Source organism: Phocoena phocoena, chromosome 7 (assembly GCF_963924675.1).
Source record: "Phocoena phocoena chromosome 7, mPhoPho1.1, whole genome shotgun sequence".
NCBI classification, from domain to species: domain Eukaryota; kingdom Metazoa; phylum Chordata; class Mammalia; order Artiodactyla; family Phocoenidae; genus Phocoena; species Phocoena phocoena.
The window spans coordinates 1,522,110-1,541,788 of NC_089225.1; the positions used below are offsets into that span (position 1 = coordinate 1,522,110).

Genomic DNA, 19,679 nt, shown 5'->3' on the forward strand with positions numbered 1-19,679 from the left:
CTTAAGAAAAAGAAATGTAGAATGAAAAGAAAAAGTTAAACTGTCTTCTGATGTTTATTTTTGCATAGTCCCAGAGAAAAACACAAAGGAAGTTAAATTTTTCTTGGAGAGGTTCCCACTGTAGGTGTTCCCTCACTCCTCATCTTGCTCCATCGCTCTCAAGACCCTCTTTGCTGCAGCGCCCCTTTCTTCATTTCCAGCAATGCACATGGCCACCCACTTTGGGGAAACGTCACTCCTACCCAGTCAGCTGTGCTGTGTAACAGTCACAGAAACTCAGTGGCACATAGCAATGCACGTTTACTTCTTTCTTAGTGTTTGCAAGTGAGCTGGGGTTTGACTGACCAGCTATGATACTGACGTTGATCCAGTCAAGGTGCAAAACAAGTCTGCAACCCTGAGGACCCTTCGTGGTGCCCTGTTAGAGTCACACCTCCCTCCCTCCCACCCTCACCCTCCCTTCACTCCTGACAACCACTAATAGGGTCTCCATTTCTATTGATATAATTTTGCTGTTTCAAGAATGTTATATAAATGATGTGGAATCTAAAAATAATGATACAAATGAATGTATTGACAAAACAGACTCACAGACATAGAGAACAAACTTATGGTTACCAAAGGGGAAAGGGGGTGGAGGGATAAATTAGGTGTTTGAGATTAACATATACACACTACGCTATATAAAATAGATAACCAACAAGGACCTACTGTACAGCACAGGGAACTCTACTCAGTACTCTGTAATAACCTGTATGGGGAAAGAATCTGAAAAAGAATGGACACGTGTATAACTGAATCACTTTGCTGTACACCTGAAACTAACACAAAGGTTGTAAATCAACTATACCCCAATATAAAATAATTAAATTTTAAAAAGAATGTTATATAAATGGAATCATACAGTATGTAACCGTTTGGGATTGGCTTTTTCATTCAGCATATTTCTCTGGATATTCATTTAAGTTGGTCCATGTATTACTACTTTGTTCCTTTTTATCGCTGAGTAGAATTTCATAGTATGGATGTACCATAGTTTGTTTAACCATTTACCCATTGAAAGGCATCTGGACTGTTACAGTTTTGGGCTGTTAGGAATAAAGCTGCTACAAATAGTAGTGTACAGGGTTTTTTTTCTGAATATACGTTTTCATTTCTCCGGGGTAAATGCCCAAGAGTGCAATGGCTGGGTCATATGATAGTTGCATGTTTAGCTTTTCTTAAGACACTGTCAACCTGTTTTCCAGAGTGGTTGTCTCATTTTACAGTCCCACCAGCAATGTGTCCGTGACCTAGTTTCACCACAACCTCGGCAGCATTGTTGTCATTTTTTATGTTAGATATTCTGATAAGCATGTAGTGATATCACATTACCATTTCAATTTGCATTTACCTAATAGCTAATAATGTTGAACATCTTTTCATGTGCTTATTTGCCATCTGTGTGTCTTCTCTGAAATGTCTTTTCATGCATTTTGCCTATGTTCTAAATAGATTTTTTTTTTTTTTTTTTGGCCACGTTGGGTCTTCGTTGCTGCGTGCGAACTTTCTCTAGTTGTGGCGAGCAGGGGCTACTCTTCTTTGCGGTGTGTGGGTTTCTCATTGCGGTGGCTTCTCTTATTGTGGAGCACAGGCTCTAGGTGTGCTGGCTTCAGTAGCTGCAGCACACAGGCTCAGTAGTTGTGGCTCACAGGCTCCAGAGCACAGGCTCAGTAGTTGTGGCTTGTGGGCTCTAGGGCACACAGGCTTCAATAGTTGTGGCGCATGGGCTTAGTTGCTCCGCGGCACGTGGGATCTTCCTGGACCAGGGATCGAACCTGCTTCCCCTGCACTGGCAGGTGGATTCTTAACCACTGCACCACCAGGGAAGTCCTTAAATAGATTTTTTAATTTGTTTACTATTGAGTTTTGAATGTTCTCTGTCTGTTCTAGATATTAGTTCTAATTTGCAGATTGCACATATCGTCTCCTCATCTGTAGCTTGCCTTTTCATCCTCTTAACATGGTTTTTCTTGGAGCAAAAGTTTTTAATTTTGGTGAAGTCCAATTTATCAATTTTTTCTTTTTATGGATTGTGCTTTTGGTGTCAAGTATAAGAAATCTTTGCCTGGCCTTACATCTTGAAGATTTTCTATGTTTTTTCTAAAAGTTTTAGTTTAATGTTTTGCGCTCAAGTCCATGATCATTTTGAGGTAATTTTTGTACAAGGTATGAGTCTTAGTTCAAGGTTCATTTTGTTATCTGTAGCTGTCCAGTCGCTCTAACACCATTGCCTGTTCTTCTACTAATACCATGCTGTTTTGATTACTGTAGCTATACAGCGAGTCTTTAAAGTAGGTGAACTGATTTCTCCCCCTTATTCTTTTTAAATTAATATAATTTATTTCGTTGAGAGGATTTAGGTTTACAGAAAAAGTCTGCAGAAAGTACAAAGAATGACCATATACCCCCTCAACCCTTCCTCTCCAGTGTCTCCTGTTACTAATGTCTTGCATAAAAGTGGTGCATTTGTTAAAATTGATGAGCTAATATTGATACATTAACTAAAGTCTCTAGTTTACATTACTTTTTTTACAGGTCTTTTTTATTGAAGTATAGTTGCTGTACGATACTGTATAGGCTATAGGTGTACAATTAGTGATTCACAATTTTTAAAGGTTATGCTCCATTTATAGTTATTGTAAAATATGGGCTCTGTTCCCTGTGTTGTACAACGTATCCTTGTAGCTTGTTTTATACCTAGCAGCTTGTACCTCTTACTGCCCTGCCCCTAGCTTGCCCTCCTTCCCTCTTCCTGCTGGTAACCACAAGTTTGTTGTCTGTATCTATGAGCATGCTCTTTTTTTTGTCATATTCACTAGTCTGTCTTCCTCATTTTGAGTCTCCATTGTCTGGCCCCGCCCTGCGTACTAGACTCAGCTTCGTGACAGTGACGAGCATTCTCGACTTTGGGCTTGCAGGTGGGAGCCCTCCCTCGGCTGTGTGCTGTGCTGCAGGTGCTGCGGGAAGAACGGGACCAGTGTCTGCAGGGACTCGCCGAGGAGAAGGCCAGGCACCCGGCCCCAGGTACGTGCACACCTGGGCCCACTCTGGGATGTGAGTTGCGTCCAGGTCCACTGGGTTGGGGGCAGGTAGGGGCTGGAGCAGCTGTGTCCTTTCAGAGAATAAGCTGAGGGGACGGGCCTGGAGTGACCCTGGTGACCAGTCTATACACACCCAGAGAAACCATGTCATTGCCTCTCTTTGGTTCTCTGAGTTTGTGGTTACGGCCAGGGTTGTTGAACCATTAGCTTCTGCATGATGACTTCACCAAGGTAAGCTTTTGGTGAGAATTACTTATCAAGGCAGTGTACTTCTCACCCATTCTCTCACCTCTACTGCTAGTTTGATGGGAGAGGCAGCGTGGGGTCTGGAAAACTTGGAGTCCATTGCTGGCTGACCCTCACCGGCTGTGTGAACACGGACAGATTATTTAACCTTCTGAGTCTTGCTTCACTGATCTATAAAACACAGGTGATAAAGTCTACATCAGAATTATAAAGATATATGAGATAAAGTATGTTAATACAGGTGTTTCTTAAATATTATTATTTTAAATATTATTAATTTAAATATTTGTTATTAGTTAGGACTGTAAATATTATTAATTTGATATTTACATGTTAATTTTATTTCTGTTCCCTTCCTTCACTTATCTGCTTTGCTTTCACTCATCTAAGGGCAGGGAGGGATGTAGCATTAAGAGAAGAATCCTTTACAGGTAGTCAGACAAAGACTTGTACAGGCAAGGTCTTAGCAGCACGGGTTACAAATAGGCAACAGGTGGAAACAACCCAAGTGTCTGTCAGCTGATGAATGGGTAACGAAGATGTGGTCTGTACATACAATAGAACAGTATTCAGTCTTAAAAAGGAATGAAGTACTGATACTACCACATGGATAAATTTTTTAAAAAGTGAAGTGAAAGAAGTCTGTTGTAAGAGGCCATGTGTTATATGATTCTCCTTGTATGAAATGTCCAGATTAGACAAATTCATAGAGACAGAAGTTAGATTCATGGTTGTCAGGGGCTCAGGGGAAATGGCTGGGGAGTAACTGTGTAGGAACTGCCTTTTGGTCGTGGTGAAGTGTCTACAACTGGATAGAGGTGCCGGTCACACAACACTGTGAATGTACTAAATGCCACTGATTGTACTTTAAAATGGCTAATGGTTAATTTTATGTGATGTGAATTTCTTTTTAATAGACTTTATTTTTTAGAGCAGTTCCCTGCAGAGTGGAGCAGAAAGTACAGAGCGTTCCCACGTACTCTCTGCTACCCCCTCCCACCCAAACACACAGTCTCCCTCACCGTCAGCATCCTGCAGCCGGTGCTACATTGGTTACAGCTGATGAACCTACACACCATCGTCACTCAGAGTCCACAGTTTACATTAGGGGTCACCCTTAGTGTTCATATTCAGTGGGTTTTGAAAAATGTATGATTGCATGTATCCACAATTATACTATCATACAGAGTAGTCTCTCTTGCCTGAAAATCCTCTGTGCTCCACCTATGCATCCCGCTCTCTCCTCTAACCCCTGGCAACCACTGATCTTTTTACTCTCTCCATAGTTTTGCCTTTTCCAGAAAGTCATATAGTTGGAATCATGCAGTGTGTAATCTTTTCAGGTTGGTTTCTTTCACTTGGTAATATACATTTAAGGTTTTTCTCATGTCTTTTCATGGCTTGGTAGCTCATTTCTTCTTTGAGCTGAAGAATATTCCACTGTCTGGATGTGCCACAGTTTATCCATTCTCCTACTGAAAGACATCTTGGTTGCTTCCAAGTTTTGGCAATTCTAAATCAAGTTGTTCTCTGCAGACATAAGTTTTCAATTCATTTGGATAAATACCAAAGAGAATGGTTGCTAGATCGTATGGTGAGAGCATGCTCAGTTTCGTAAGAAGCTGCCAAAACTGTCTTTCAAGTGGCTGCGCCATTTTAATTTCCCACCAGCAGTGAATGAGCGTTCCTGTAGCTCCACATCCTTGACAACATTTGATGTTGTCAGTGTTTTGCTTTGTTTTTTTAATTGTAGTGAAATACGTGTAACGTAAATTTTACTGTCTTAACCATTTTTCTTTCTTTTTCTTCTAGTTTTATTGAGATATAGTTGACACACAGCAGTGTATAAGTTTAAGGTGCACAGCATAATGATCTGACTTACATACATCATGAAGTGACTATCACAAGAAGTTTAGTGACACCATCATCTCTTATAGGTGCAGAGTTAAAGAACTAGAAAAAAATGGCGTGACGAGAACTCTGGAGATTGCTCTCTGAACGACCTTCACATATAACACACAGCAGTGGTGACTGTGTTTATCACGCTGCACGCCACATCCCTACCACTTACTTATCTTATAACTGGAAGTTTGTACCTTTTGACCACCTTCCTGCAGTTCCCCCCAGCCCGGCCTCTGGTACCCACAAATCTGATCTCTGTCTACGAATTTGTCTGTTTGATTGTTTTCAAAGTATAATGGACCTACAACGCTATGTTAGTTTCTGATACAGAACATAGTGATTTAATATTTCTATATGTTTCAAAATGATCACCAAGACAAGTCTAGTTATGATGTGTCACCATACAAAGATATTACATAGTTATTAACTACATTCCCCACTCTGTACATTTCATACCGGTGACTCATTTATTTTGCAACTGGGACTTTGTATCTCTTAATATCCCTCACTTATTTCTTTCCTCCCCCACCCTGCCTCCCTCTGGCAACCACCTGTTTGTTCTCTGTAACGTGTTTCTTTTTAGTTATGTTTGTTCATTTGTTTTATAGATTCCACATTTATAAAATCATAGAAATCATAGTGAAATCGTATAGTATTTGTCTTTGTCTGACTTATTTCACTTATCATAATACCCTCTAGGTCCATGCATATCGTCACAACTGGCAAGATTTCATTCTTTTTTATGACTAACATTCCATTGTGTATATATGTACCACATCTTCTTTATCCGTGCATTCATCTGTTGATGGGCACTTGGGTTGCTTCCGTATCTTGACTATTGTAAATAATGCAGTGAACATAGGGGTGCATGAATCTTTTCTAATTACTGTTTTTGTTTTCTTTGGATAAATACCCAGGAGTGGAATTGCTGGATCATGTGATAATTCTATTTTTTAAGTTTTTGAGGACTTTCCATAGTTTCTCCCCAGTGGCTGAAGCAGTTACATTCCCACCAACAGTGCACGAGGGTTCCCTTTTCTCCACACCCTTGTCAACACTTGTTATTTCTTGTCTTTTTGATAATAGTCATTCTGACAGGTGTGAGGTGATATCTTGTGTTTTTTTTTTTTTTTTTGTGGTATGCGGGCCTCTCACTGTTGTGGCCTCTCCCACTGCGGAGCGCAGGCTCAGCAGCCATGGCTCACGGGCCCCAGCCGCTCCGTGGCATGTGGGATCCTCCCGGACCGGGGCACAAAGCCACGACCCCTGCATCGGCAGGCGGACTCTCAACCACTGCGCCACCAGGGAAGCCCTTGTGGTGGTTTTGATTTGTATTTCCCTGATGATCAGTGATGTTGAGCATCTTTTCATGTGCCTGTTGGCCATCTGTATGTCTTCTTTGAAGAAATTTAAAAAGAAGTTTAATAAAACATGTAAACTTCATCAACTTAACCATTTCTCAGTGTACAGTACAGTTGTGTTAAGTTCACATTGCTGTGCACCCAATCTCCAAAACCTTTTATCTTGCAAAACTGGAGCTCTATACCCATTAAACAACAACTCTTTTCCTCTCTTCCATTATCCCCTGGGAACCATCATTCTGCTTTCTGTTTCTGTGGATTGAGTGGTTCTAGGTACCACAAATAACTGGAATCATACGGTATTTGTCTTTTTGTGATTGGCCTATGGTATCTCATTGAGGTTTTGATCTGCATTTACATGATAATTAGTGATGTTGAGCATATTCTCCTGTGTTTCTTGGCCATTTGTATGTTTTCTTTAAAGAAATGTCCTTTCAAGTCCTTTGACCATTTTAAAATAGGGTTGTTTGGTTTTTTGTTATGGAGTTGTAGTTCTTTATATATTCTGGATATTAACCCTTTATCAGATATATGATTTGCAAATGATTTCTGTTGTTCTGTAGGTTGCCTTTTCATTCTGTTGATTGTGTCCTTTGATGTACAAGTTTTTAAGTTTGATGTATAACCTAATATATCTAATTTTACTTTTGTTGTCTGTTCTTTTGGTGTCATATCCAAGAAAGCATTGCCAAATCCAATCTCATGAAACTTCCTCTAAGAATTTTATAGTTTTAGCTCTTACATTTAGGTCCTTGGTCCATTTTTGAGTTAATTTTTATGTGTGGTATAAGGTAAAGGTCCATCTTCATTCTTTTGCACATGGACATTCAGTTTTCCCAGCACCATTTGTTGAAAGACTGTCCTTTTCCCATTGAATGGTCTTGGCACCTTGCTAAAAAAATCACTTGACCATATATGTGAAGGTTTATTTGGGGGCTCTCTTTCCTATTACATTGGTCTATATGTCTGTCTTTATGCCAGTACCACACTGTTTTGATTACTGTAGCTTTCAAATGGGTTTTGAAATCAGGAAATATGAGATCCCCAAATTTGTTGTTTTTCAAGATGGTTTTAACTATTCCCAGGTCCTTTGAGATTCCATTAAGAATTTTAGGATGAATTTTTCTATTTCTGAAAATAATATTAAATACATAAATATTAAATGAAATATTTCTGTCATTGGGATTTCTTTGTTGTTGTTGGTTTTGGCTGTGCCATGCATCTTGCGGGATCTCAGTTCCCTGACCAGGGATTGAACCTGGGCCATGGCGGTGAAAGCCCATAATCCTAACCACTAGGCAACCAGGGAAGTCCCTGTCATTGGGATTTTGATAAAGATTGCATTGAATCTGTAGATCACTTTGGGTAGTATTGACATCTTAAAATATTATGACATCTAATCCATGAATACAGGTTGTCTTTCCATTTATTTGTGCCTTTAATTTCTTTCAGCAGTGTTTGGTAGTTTTCAGTGTGCATGTCTTTCACGTTGGTAGTTAGGTTTATTCATAAGGTTTTTGTTCTTTTTAATGCTATTGTAAATGGATTTGTTTCATAATTTCCTTTGTAGGTTGTTCCTCACTAGTGTATAGGAATGCAACTAATTTTTGTGTGTTGATTTTATATCTACCCTGTCACTTTGGTGAGTCCATTTGAGGCATCATTAGGGTTTTCTACACATTGTTTGCAAACAGAGATAATTTTACTTCTTTCCTCCAATTTGGACACCTTTTATTTATTTTTCTTGCCTACTTGCTATACGCTAGGGCTTCCAGTACTATGCTGAATACAAGTGGCAAAAGTGGGTGTCCTTGTCTTGTTCCTGATCTTATAGAAAAAGCTTTCAGGCTTCATCATTGAGTATGATGTTCGCTGTGGCCTTTATATATATGGCCTTTATTATATTGAGATAGTTTCTTTTTATTTCTAGCATAAGTGTTTTTTATCATGAAAGGGTGTTGAATCTTGTCAAATACTTTTTCTGCACCAGCTGAGATGATCCTGTGGTTTTTGTTCTTCATTTTGTTAATGTGGTGTATCGCATTGAGCAATATTCACATTTTGAACCACCCCTGCATCGCAGGAATAGATCCCACTTGGTCATAGTGTATAATTGTTTTCATGTGCTGTTCAATTCAATGCGCTAGTATTTTGTTGAGAACTTTTACATCAATGTTCATCGCAGATATTGGTCTGTAGTTTTCTTTTCTTGTAGAGTCTTTGTGTGGCTTTGGTATCAGGGTGATGGTGGCCTCATAGAATGATTTTGCAAGTGTTTCCTCCTTTACGGTTTTTTGGAAGCCTTTGAGGAGGCTTGGTGTTAATTCCTCTAAACATTTGGTAGACCCTGTCGATGAGGCCATCTGGGCTTTTGTTGTTGAGAGATTTTTTATGACACATTCCATCTCCCGACTAGTTAGAGGTCTGCTCCGAGTTTTTACTTGCTCATACCTCCGTCTTGGTAGGTTGTGTGTTTCTGGGAATTGATCCTTTCCATCTAGGTTATCTGGCTTGTCGGCGTACAGACCAGACAGGTCCTTCTGCAGTACTCTTATCTCCAAGTCATGGCCTTTGCTCTTGGGATCCTTGGACTGTTGGTCGCCCACTTTCTCGTCCCCCACGGCCAGGCCCGTGACTCCTTCCCTGCCCCCCTCCCAGGAATCTGGCTGCCCCCGAACCGCGGCTGCCGCTGTGCCTTCTGGTCGTCTCAGCTGTGTCCGCCAGGACTTCCCCTCCCCTCCCTCCCCTCCCTCCCGTCCCGCATCCCGCTCCCTGAACACAACTGTCTGCCCTCTGGTGGCGATGGCGGCGCTATGTGTGTGGCTGCGAGGGGAAGGCAGCCCCATCTCTGCATTTTCCAAAAGAAAGAGAGAGGAAGAGGGGTGCAGAGGGGGAACGGGGAGCCCAGGCTTTTAAATTAGGCTGTGTGATCTTGAACAAGTTCTATGTCTCTGGGCCTCAGTTTCAACATCTGTTTTATTGGGTTGGTGTGAAATTGAAAGAATCCGTTCAAAAAATATTTAGCACTTCTTGCTGTGAGGTGAGAATGGTGAGTAAAAAGGAGCTTGGACTCCTCTCTTATGGCTTAGGAATGTGTTTTTGTACATGTGGCAGAGACTTGGTAAGCAAGCTTCACCAAATAGGGGTCGGTTTCTTAGACACCACAAAAGATCCAGAGCTGGTGCAGAGTTCCCAGGTGTCCAGATCCCTCCTGTCTTTCTGCTCAATGTGTGGCATTCGCCTCCTGGTTGTAAGGTGGCTGCAGCACTTCCAGGGAGGAGGGGGGAGTATTTTGGGGGAGAAGAGAGGAAGGTCGTGAGTTCAGTTCTAGACACACGGAGTGGAGGCTTCAGAGGAGGGCCGGGCTGGGGAACACTTCTGTCTGGCTGGCAACTGAGGCTGAGGTTGCAGGAGGAGAGGATGAGGGAAGGGGAGGAGGAGAGGGCCCCGGAGCGGCCCCGGGCCCCTGCACGAATCCATCAGGAGCAGCCGGGGGCAGGAGGAAGGTGGTGCCGTGGGCGGCAGAGGCCCAGCAGTGTGGGTGCTGCGATGGGCTTCAGTGGAGTCACCCGTCCTCTGCATGAGGGACGGGGCAGGATGACAACTTCCTTCCGTAGGTTGAGCCTTTCCTTCCCCTCTGCTGGCTGTGGCAGGTTCTTCGGGGGAGCCAGACAGTAGTCTTACGGCTCACAGGGGCCCACCATTGAGCCACAGCCTCCTGACTTCCTGGGCCCTCCTGTCACCCCAGAAACTACAGCTGCCTGCATGTCCCCAAGGTGAACGCCAGAAATTCCCGTGACAGAGCGTGGGACTTGCATTCAGGCCTGAGGGATAAAGCCTAGAATGGCAAGCCACTGGGAGAGATGATGGTGAACTTTAGTTCACACTTAGAAGTTACAGACTGTTATTTTAAAAATAAGCATCTGAAGTGTTTAAATGTCCTATTGCTCCCCAGTGGCTGCAGGATGAGGTTTAGCTCCCACTCCCTTGTCCACGCATCCATCCCAGACATTGCCGCTTGGCTCAACCAAATTGCTTACAACTTCCTGACCGTGTATGTTTCTCTCATGCCTCTGCGCCTTTGCACATGCTGATCCCTCTGCTTCAACACCATTCCCTGTTTTCCACTCTGCCAACCACTCTCCTTTTTAGACTCCTCCAGGAACAATTTCTCCCCGTGTAACTGGCCACCCGGACTTCTGCAGGACCCTCTGTTTCTCTCCCTCCTGGCACCTCTGCACTGCATCGTAGGGATGTGTTTCCTGGATTGGGAGGGACTGTGTTACTTTCCCCTTTTTCCCCAGTGCGGGGCACAGGGCCTGCGAGACCTAGTAGTTGTTGTGTGTTTGTTGATGACTTACTGGGTGAATGAGTGAGTGCAGACGTTTGACTGAGAGCAGGGAGAGAGGAGACTTGAAGGAGAGAGAGAGAGGTGAAGCAGAGCCTTTGCAGCAGAGGACATGGACGCCCCTGGCCTGCCCCGCTCGTCACAGACCAGCTGGGGTGAGAAGTGTAGCCACGTCACCCATGGGGAGTGCTCACCAGAGCCTGACCTGGGGGCCCGTCACCCTGTGGATGCTGACCTCACATTGCAGTTCCTGGGAGGCTGCGGATGTGCTCAGACCTGGAGCACCGACCTGGAGCAGGTCTAGCCATCTTCTGTCCCCAGAGGCTCCCATGTGGACCTACTTGTGCATCCAGGGCTGAGAAGGCGCAGTGGGACTCCTGCCAGGTTCTGCCGTGAGCTCCCTGGGGAGACCTCGCTCTCCTCGTGTGCGATGGGGCTGTGCCGCACACGCAGTAATTGCAACTGTGTCTGGCCAGGCCGTGGCAGCTGGGTGAACGGGGCAAAGGCTCGGGCCGCTTGGATCTGTTTTGCATTTTGGCCTTCTGCAATTTTCATTTAGGAAAAGGGGTCTGTTGTTTTGAAAACCTGGTTTAAAAGCGCCTGAGCCAGAAGACTTCTGAGTCTTCTGAAGTCTTCTGAGGACCTGGACTCCTGGGAAAGTCTTTAGGCCTGTTCCGCTGTCAGGTTGAGAAAGCTGAACCAGAAGACCCATCGTGGAGCTTAGAACCGACACGGTGGCCGCGGGGGAAGATTTCTTCAAAGAATGAAAACAGGAGAAACAGCAAAGGCATGGAGCCCTTGGTCAGGCTCCGCCCCGCGGATCCCCATCAGGGCCAGGTTGCGGGGATGGGGGCTGGGGCTGAGACCGCCTGGGGGGGATCCGGCCCCATAACCTCCACTCAGGAGCACGACTCCTGAAGTCCTGGTCACCTGGGCCCACAGGCCCTCCGTCCCCAGCAAGGATCTGTCTGGCGCCTGAGGCGGGGAGGGGCTGGCTGACTCTCTGTTGGGGGTGTAGGTTAATGGTTAAGCTGCCCGGTCTTCCCTGGGGAGGAGGTTAATGTTTGAATGTCAGAAGAGTCCCAGGAAACGAGCTGTCACCAAGCCCGGCACACTTATCATGAATAAAAAATTAACTCTTCAGCTATTCCGGGTTAGGTGGCCAAGGCCTTCGGAACATTTTGTGGGAACATTTCAGGGTCACCCTAATAGCTGCATGGCGTGCTCTACCCGGCTATTTATTGCTCTGTTTTCAGAAGCTGATACCCCCTCAGAGCTGGCCGGTTGAAGGGCTTTGCCTCTCCCTAAGGAAGAATGTTCCCGAGAGACAGTGCAGTGGCAGGAAGGATGTGGGCTTAGCAGTTTGGACAGACCTGGGCAGGTGTGCTGCTCTGTCACTTAGGGGCCGTGTGACCTTGGGCAAGACCCCGATCCTCTCTGGACCTTTGTGTCCTCGCCTTCAAAATGGGGACACAGCATCCCCTTTTCCTCTTGTCTCTGCCGGCTGGTTGCCCACTCCCAAAGAACATGGGCTGGCTTCTAGCGGTGGCGGGAGGGCAGTGCTTTTTTATTGAGGTGAAATTCACAATATTAGCCACCCTAAAGCAAACAGCTCAATGGCATTTGGTGCGTTCACAGTGCAGCCACCACCACCTCTATGTAGCTCCAAAGCACTCTCATCACCCCAAATAAAACCTGTACCCGTTGAGTAGTCACTCCTCATCTTGCCCCCCTCCGCCCCTGGCAACCTTGCATCCACTCCGTCTCTGTGCTTTTGCTGACTCTGGACATTTCATAACAAATGGAGCCACAGTCCGTGACCTTTGTGTCACCTCCTTGCTCTAATGTTTCCAAGGTTCATCCACGTGGTGGCGCTGCTATCAGTGTGTCTTACGTGCTGGCTTTTAATGCAGTTTCTCTTAACAAACATTCCAGTCCTTTTCTGGCTTCTCCTGGCTCCTGAGGGCCACTGGCAGCAAGGCAACCTGGGACCTCCCTCCCCTGCCCAGAGCCCAGCTCTCTTCACCCTTTCCTTGGCACTACTGATCTGGGCTCGTTTTTCAGAAACAAGTAACTTATGTTCATGTAGCATTTTCGACATATTTTTTCAGTTCTTAAAACAACCTGTGCAGTAAGTACCGTTGTCATCCCCACTTCACAGATGAGGAAATTGAGGCTCTTAGAGGCACGGGATCCCCCAGAGCTGAAACAGGACTCTCAGCCCATATCTTTTGAGTGCAAATCCTGAGGATTGTCTATTTTACAATCCAGACTGAGCTGTGAGGGACTGATATTCTCACCCTCCCAAGAAAAGATTAGCATTTGGAAAGAAAAAAAAAAAAAGAGGAAGAGAGAGACTGTTGACACCAGTTAATGTCTGTGTACTGTGAGAGGCAGCGTGAAAGGAGGTGTCTCAGCCAGGGAGGACGAGGAGGACTTTTCAGGCCCCAGATGCAGCTCGTGTCGTCGGGGAGGGGAGGCTCCTTGTGCTGTCGGGGGAGGGGAGGCTCCGTGTGCCTTCGGGGAGGGGAGGCTCCGTGTGCCTTCGGGGAAGGGAGGAGAGGCGTCCGGTGCTCTGAGGCCACCTTGAGCAAGCCTCCCGCAGGCAAAAGAGCCAGCCTGCCTCAGGGAAGCGGCGCTCAGCCTCACGTTCAAAGGGTCCTTCGTCTCATCCCATGCAGCCTCCTAACTGCATGACCCTCTCTGCTTGAACACTCTAGGTGGTGGGCACCCCACTACTCCCCAAGATAGCTCTGTGGAACGGTTTGTGCTTCTTGGCTTAAAGAGGAACACCCCCAGACTCGTTGCTGTCGCTCCTGTGCCATGCTTTTAAACGCCGTTGCCACCCTGGGCCTTCAGTTCCTCTAACCCACCCCCACCACCTCTGTGTGTGGTCCAGCCATCCCAAGCAGGGATGAGTAAATACTGCAAAGCCAAGGAGACCTTTTAACCGTAAATACTGCAAAGCCAAGGAGACCGCCCCAGGTTGCCCCTGGGGGTGGGCTCAGAAGGCAGAGCGGGCATGATGAAGCCAGGAAACAGGCTGTTGGTCCTGCCCATCTGGACGTGTTCCCGCAGCCGTTTCTCCTCTGGGCTTTCCCGCCATCTGGGGCGAATGGGCAGCAGTGCACTCATGCCTCTTTCTGGAACCTTCTGTGTGCCTGCTCATCACATCACCCCTTATCTCCCTAGTCTGAGGGGAAGTCTTGCTCTTTTTCTGTTTTCTCCTAAGCGTTTTGATTACACCAGAATTCCTCTTTATCCCCCTGCCCCAGGGACCTTTGGAAGCCCAAGTCAGGGAGATCGTAAGTTTTCCTGCCCTCCTTGGAGACTGTGAACTAGTAATCTGAGGAGGAAGGACAGAAAAAAGGAAAAAAATAACCAGGAGGAAAAAAAGTTCCACTGCAAACACAAATCATTAATTCCCACCAAAATCCTGGGGGACGTTACCACGCCCATTTTATAGATGAGGAAAGTGAGGCTCGTAGAGGTAAGTGGCGTGTCCAAAGCTCAGTCCGTCTCCACCACACTTCACTTCAACCGAGGATGCCATGCTGTGCCATGGGCACCAGGCAGGCACCCCCCGGCCCCTCCAGATGACATCTGTGGTCCCATGGTGTCTTTTCTTGTTTCCCTACTTAAACTTGCACACCCTTCCATCCCTTCCCCTCCAGCCAGGCAGTCAGTGTCAGCAGATGACCTCAGAGATGGTGGAGGGTTGTGGGGATGCCTTGGGTCCTGCTTGCCCTGCAGCAGCCAGTTTACGTTCACTCCAGCCCTGCCCTCCCAGAGGCGCTGAGCCCTCCCTAGTGGCTCTGTGTACAAAGCTCCCCTATCCCTTACCTCATGGGTCCCCCTCAACCCCGGCTCAGGCGCTGAGCTTTGCTGCTCTGGGTCTAAAACTCCCAGCCCCCGACAGTGACCCGAGTTCTGTGCTTCGTCCCTTCTGAGCCAGAGCCCCAGGGGAGGCCAGACCAGGACGCCCCCTTCCCTTTCCTGTTCCGCTTGTGCAGCCTTCCTCGCACTCAGAGCAGGAGCCTGTGGGGAGTGGGGTCAGGCCCTCCACTCACACCCTGGAGCCGCAGAAAAGGGGTCCCTGCAAGCATCCAGGGGGCCGCACAGACCCCTGCTCCCACGGCCATAGTCCCTCCAGCCCGCTTGCACCATGCACCTTATGTACTGTGGTTTCCTTAATATTTTTTCCTTTAAATCAATTGGCTGACTTTTTTTCAGCACTCTGTACATTAGCTCTTAGGCTTATTCATCATATCTGACTGCAGCTCTGGAATCTTCAGCCAACCTCTCCACCTTTCCCTGCAGCCCCAGCCCCTGGTAACCACCATTCTATTCTCTGCTTTTGTGAGTTTGACTTTTTTGGATTCCACATACCAGGGAGATGATAACAGTGTTTGTGTTTCTGTGTCTGGCTTACTTCACTGAGCATAACGTCCTCTGAGTTCGGCCGTGTTGTCACACATGGCAGGATTTCCTTTTTATTGTTTGTTTTTGGCTGTGCGGCGTGGCACGCACTATCTTAGTTCCCTGACCAGGGATCGAACCTATGCCCCCTGCAGTGCAGAGTCCTAGCCACTGGGCCGCCAGGGAATCCCAGTAGGCTGAATAATATTTCACTGAACAATATTTCACTGTACTTTTCCTTACCCATTCACCCTTTGATGGACACTTAGGCTGTCTCCATACTTTGTGGCAGATAACGCTGCAGTGCGTGTGGGGTGCAGATCGCTCCTGAGATAGTGACTTCATTTCCTTTGGGTGTGTGTCCAGGGGCGGCATTGCTGGGTCATATGGTGGCTCTAGTTTAATTTTTTGAGGAAGCTCCATACCATTTTCCACAGTGGCTGTGCCGGCTTACATTCCCACCAACAGTGCCTGAGGGTTCCCTTTTTTTTCAACTGACTTTTTTTTTTAACTTAGCCTCATCCTAAACAGTAGTAACCCTCAAAGTCACAGCTGTGATGTGCTTGTTCTATAACCTTTTAATGCATATTCAATTCTCTTTTTAAAAATGTATAGCTGTTTGGGGCTTCCCTGGTGGCGCAGTGGTTGAGAGTCCGCCTACCGATGCAGGGGACACGGATTTGTGCCCCAGTCCGGGAGGATCCCACATGCCGCGGAGCGGCTGGGCCCGTGAGCCATGGCCGCTGAGCCTGCGCGTCCGGAGCCTGTGCTCCGCAACGGGAGAGGCCACAACAGTGAGAGGCCCGCGTACCGCAAAAAAAAAAAAAAAAAGTACAGCTGTTAAAATTAAAAGGGTTCAACCATGTACCAGCTAAAGGGGCACACCGCCACCATGTGCTCCTCACACGCTGGTCCCCTGGGTCTGCCAGCACCTGCCCTGCCCTGCCCAGACAGCGAGGCCAAGGCTGGGAGAGTGTGGCCATGTCACAGGGCTTGGGACGTGAGAGATGGCATGTGGAGTCAGCCTCCAGGCCTCCTACCGCCAGTGGTCAGCCTGGCGGTGGGACCTCAGCTCTACCAGTCCTGCTGTCACCCTGCATGTCACTTTGCCTCTTGGGGCCTGGGTTCCTTGTCTCTGCCGTGGGACGGCAACCCTACTCGACCCCTGCGGTGCACAGCGCCTGCTGTGTGTCCAGCACAGGGCTGGACGGCCCCTTCCCAGCCTCTTCTCCCTACTTGGCTGATAGGAAGGGCATGGGTGTGAACCAGCTGTAGGGGGATCCCGCTTCCCTCCCAGTCCCCACCAGCCGCTCCCGCCCGGCCTTCTGCCAGCACCGGCCAGTGTCCCTGTGGGCCTGGCCTGACATGCCCCAGCTCAGGAAGCCCGCCAGACACCCTGGCCCCCTTCCCATCTGTCTGGCCAGCCGGACATGGGTCGTCCGGCCTCGTGGACTGGGGCCATGGACCAGTGCCCTGGCTGAGCTGGCCAGCTTCAGCCCTGAAACCACTTCTCCCAAAGTGAGGGAAGAGACTCCCATGTGTTTCCACAGTGGGGAAATGCCCCGTCTGCTCCCAGGAGGTGTGCCTGAGCCGGTGGGGCTTCTTCAGAAGCAACGAGGCCAAGGGGTCCCCTCACCCTCCGGCCTCCAGGTGTGGGAGAACTCAGAGCGGAGGCAAACTGTGCTCGTCTGTCCAGGGCCCTCAGGACCGTGTCACTGTCCCAAGGGTATCCGGGGGCCAGGTGAGCCACGTCCATGGTGGAAATCTGGAGGACCAGCACCCAAAAGTGGCAGAACCCTGCCTGGGTGCCCTGGGGAGTTTCAAGAAGAGAGAAGGTCCAGCCCGCCCTCGTTCGGGGTGCTCTGTGAGAGCTGGGGTGAAGCCTCAGGAATATCCAAGGGGGTCTCAAGTCCCACATTCCTTGAAGGACGCAGGCACCTAGTCCTTGGACTCCTGGATGCCTTCACTGTCCTTGTGGGAGCCCCATCCAGGCCCCGCCCTGTGTGCCCATGGCAGCTCTCCTCCATCGCCCTCCCCTCCTTGCCCAGGGCCACAGCCTCCCTGTCCCTCCCGGGGCTCTCCACCTCCAGAGCCCCCGAGACACCCTCCTCCAGGAAGCTGGGGCTGATGCCCTGGAGACAGGCAGGTGGGCGGAGCCTGGCTGGACGGTCACCTCCCAGCCCGTCCATTCCTGGCTGTGTGACTCCAGGAACCTGCCTCTCCCTGCTCTGCCACTTCGTTTGTAAACCGAGGACAGAGCTGGGCGCCTGGCAGCACTGCTGTGCATTCAGTGAGCTGCTGTGTGTGAAGCACAGAGTGACTCCTGCTGGGACCAAAGCAGAGCTGCTGGCAGAGAACCGGAAGGCCAGGACCTTAGCGTGGGGTTCAGAAGTCAAGTGGGCATCATGGCGAAAGCCCATTTACAAGGGATGGGCGACGGGGAAGGGAATGGGCCAGAGGCTGGGGCATTCATCCATTCTTTAGACGCCTGTGGACGCCTGTGCCTTGCCCAGCCCTTGCGGGCACAGGCGTCCAGCAGTCAGGAATCAGGCTCCTGCTCTCCGGACTGTCTGCCCGGAGTGGGGGGAGCCATCTGCACCCAGGCACCAGGAGGTGACGTCACTGTGACCTCCCTGGCCTCTCACCATCATCTTGGATGTGCTCCTGGGAGCCCAAGGCTGGTCTGAGCCCGGAAACAGGGGCCTTCGCTGTGGGGAGGTGCAGTGCGGAGATTCTCAAAGCAAAGCCTGATGGCACATACAGCAGCGCCTGTAGGGAGGTTTTCACGTGCAGATTCCTGGGGCTCAGGATGATTGAATTAGAATCTCCCAGGTGATTCTGACGTCCACTGCAGGATCAGAGCCTCTGAAGTGGGACAGATCACCAGGGGACTTTACGTGGAGTGGACGAGGATGTCAAGGAGGATATTGATGCTTTGAGCCTGGTTTTTATTCATGCCTGGAAAGAGACTCTTGCTCTTTACAAAAGCTGGGAATTAGCCATCTGGGTAATCCAAGGGCCCCCTTCAAACCACACGCATCTGCCAGTCCCTGCAGCTAAAAATTGCCCTGCAATTCAGAGGACCCAGCCTGGCCTGCCCTCCCCATGCCAGGCTGAAACAAGAAAGGGCTTGGGGAGGAAGAAGACTGGGGAGGACGGCAGGAGGGAGCTGTAATTCCCCTGCAGCCACTGAGTGCTGGGCTTTCCATGTGACATCGATCTCCTCCTCCTCTGGACAACCTCAGGAGGAAGGCATCTGTTTCCCCTAAAAGAGCTGAGTGAGGAACCGGGCTCGGGCAGCGAGTGTGTGGTGAGGCAGATTGGAGCCCAGGTCTGTGGGCCTCAGGAGTCTGGGTTCTCTCTCTGAAGGTTGCGGCTCTGGGTTAGTGTGGTCTGCTCTGTGCTCTCCAAACCAGATGTGGGGTGACTGCTGACCTCATGGGTGTCACCTCAGCTGTATTTCCGGTCTGCTCCAGACCTCCCTGGGTGATGCCCTCCCAGGTGGCATGGGCCCCCAGAAGCCTGTCACAGGAGCAAATTCCCTGGCTTTGTTCCCCCGGGATCCAACTTTGGGAGAATTGGTGGGTGGTTATGTTAAATGATCATTTTTGTTGTTGTTTTCGTTTTTTGGTTTTTTTTTGCGGTACGCGGGCCTCTCACTGTTGTGGCCTCTCCCATTGCGGAGCAACAGGCTCCGGACGCGCAGGCTCAGCGGCCATGGCTCACGGGCACAGCCGCTCCGCGGCATGTGGGATTTTCCCGGACCGGGGCACGAACCTGTGTCCCCTGCATCGGCAGGCGGACTCTCAACCACTGCACCACCAGGGGAGCCCTAAATGATCATTTTTAACAGAGTATAATCGTAACTCACGGGCAAGTGCAAAATGAATACCTGCCAAACATTGTCCCTAAGTAATGAGAGAACCAGTAAGATGCTACCACTGGTTCACAGGAGAATTCAAAGTACTGTACGTATAAGGCGGTAAAATGAATTTACAAATAGGTGCAAAACTGGCTGAAAACAATTCTGTATAAATTGTAGATAACTGATAGTCATGCAAATGCAAAGGAAGAGATAGAAATGTGGATTCAAATGCCTTTGGACAGGACATCAGTTGTCTACAATTTATAGAGTTGCAAAATAGCTCAAGGACGTAAAAGGCCAGAATCAGGTAACCCAGAAGGCTGTGATTAGACAACGCCTAGTTTTGCCTTGAAGACACCTGATAGTCTTTTCACTTCAAAGCCTTTCAGTCACCAGAAGTGGGCCACAGATCTGGCTCTAAGCTTCCTAGCAGCCAAACAAGGCAAAAAGGAAAC

At 48.3% G+C, this 19,679-nt stretch overlaps 1 protein-coding gene across 1 annotated transcript in view; it reads left to right on the forward strand.

Moving 5' to 3' along the window:
• Positions 1–19,679, forward strand: part of SCTR (secretin receptor) — a 64,230-nt gene that overhangs the window by 8,776 nt on the left and 35,775 nt on the right. Inside the window, exon 2 of the mRNA XM_065881194.1 lies at positions 2,961–3,066. Coding sequence (XP_065737266.1) covers positions 2,961–3,066 — 106 coding nt within the window. The remainder of the gene's footprint in view (positions 1–2,960; positions 3,067–19,679) is intronic.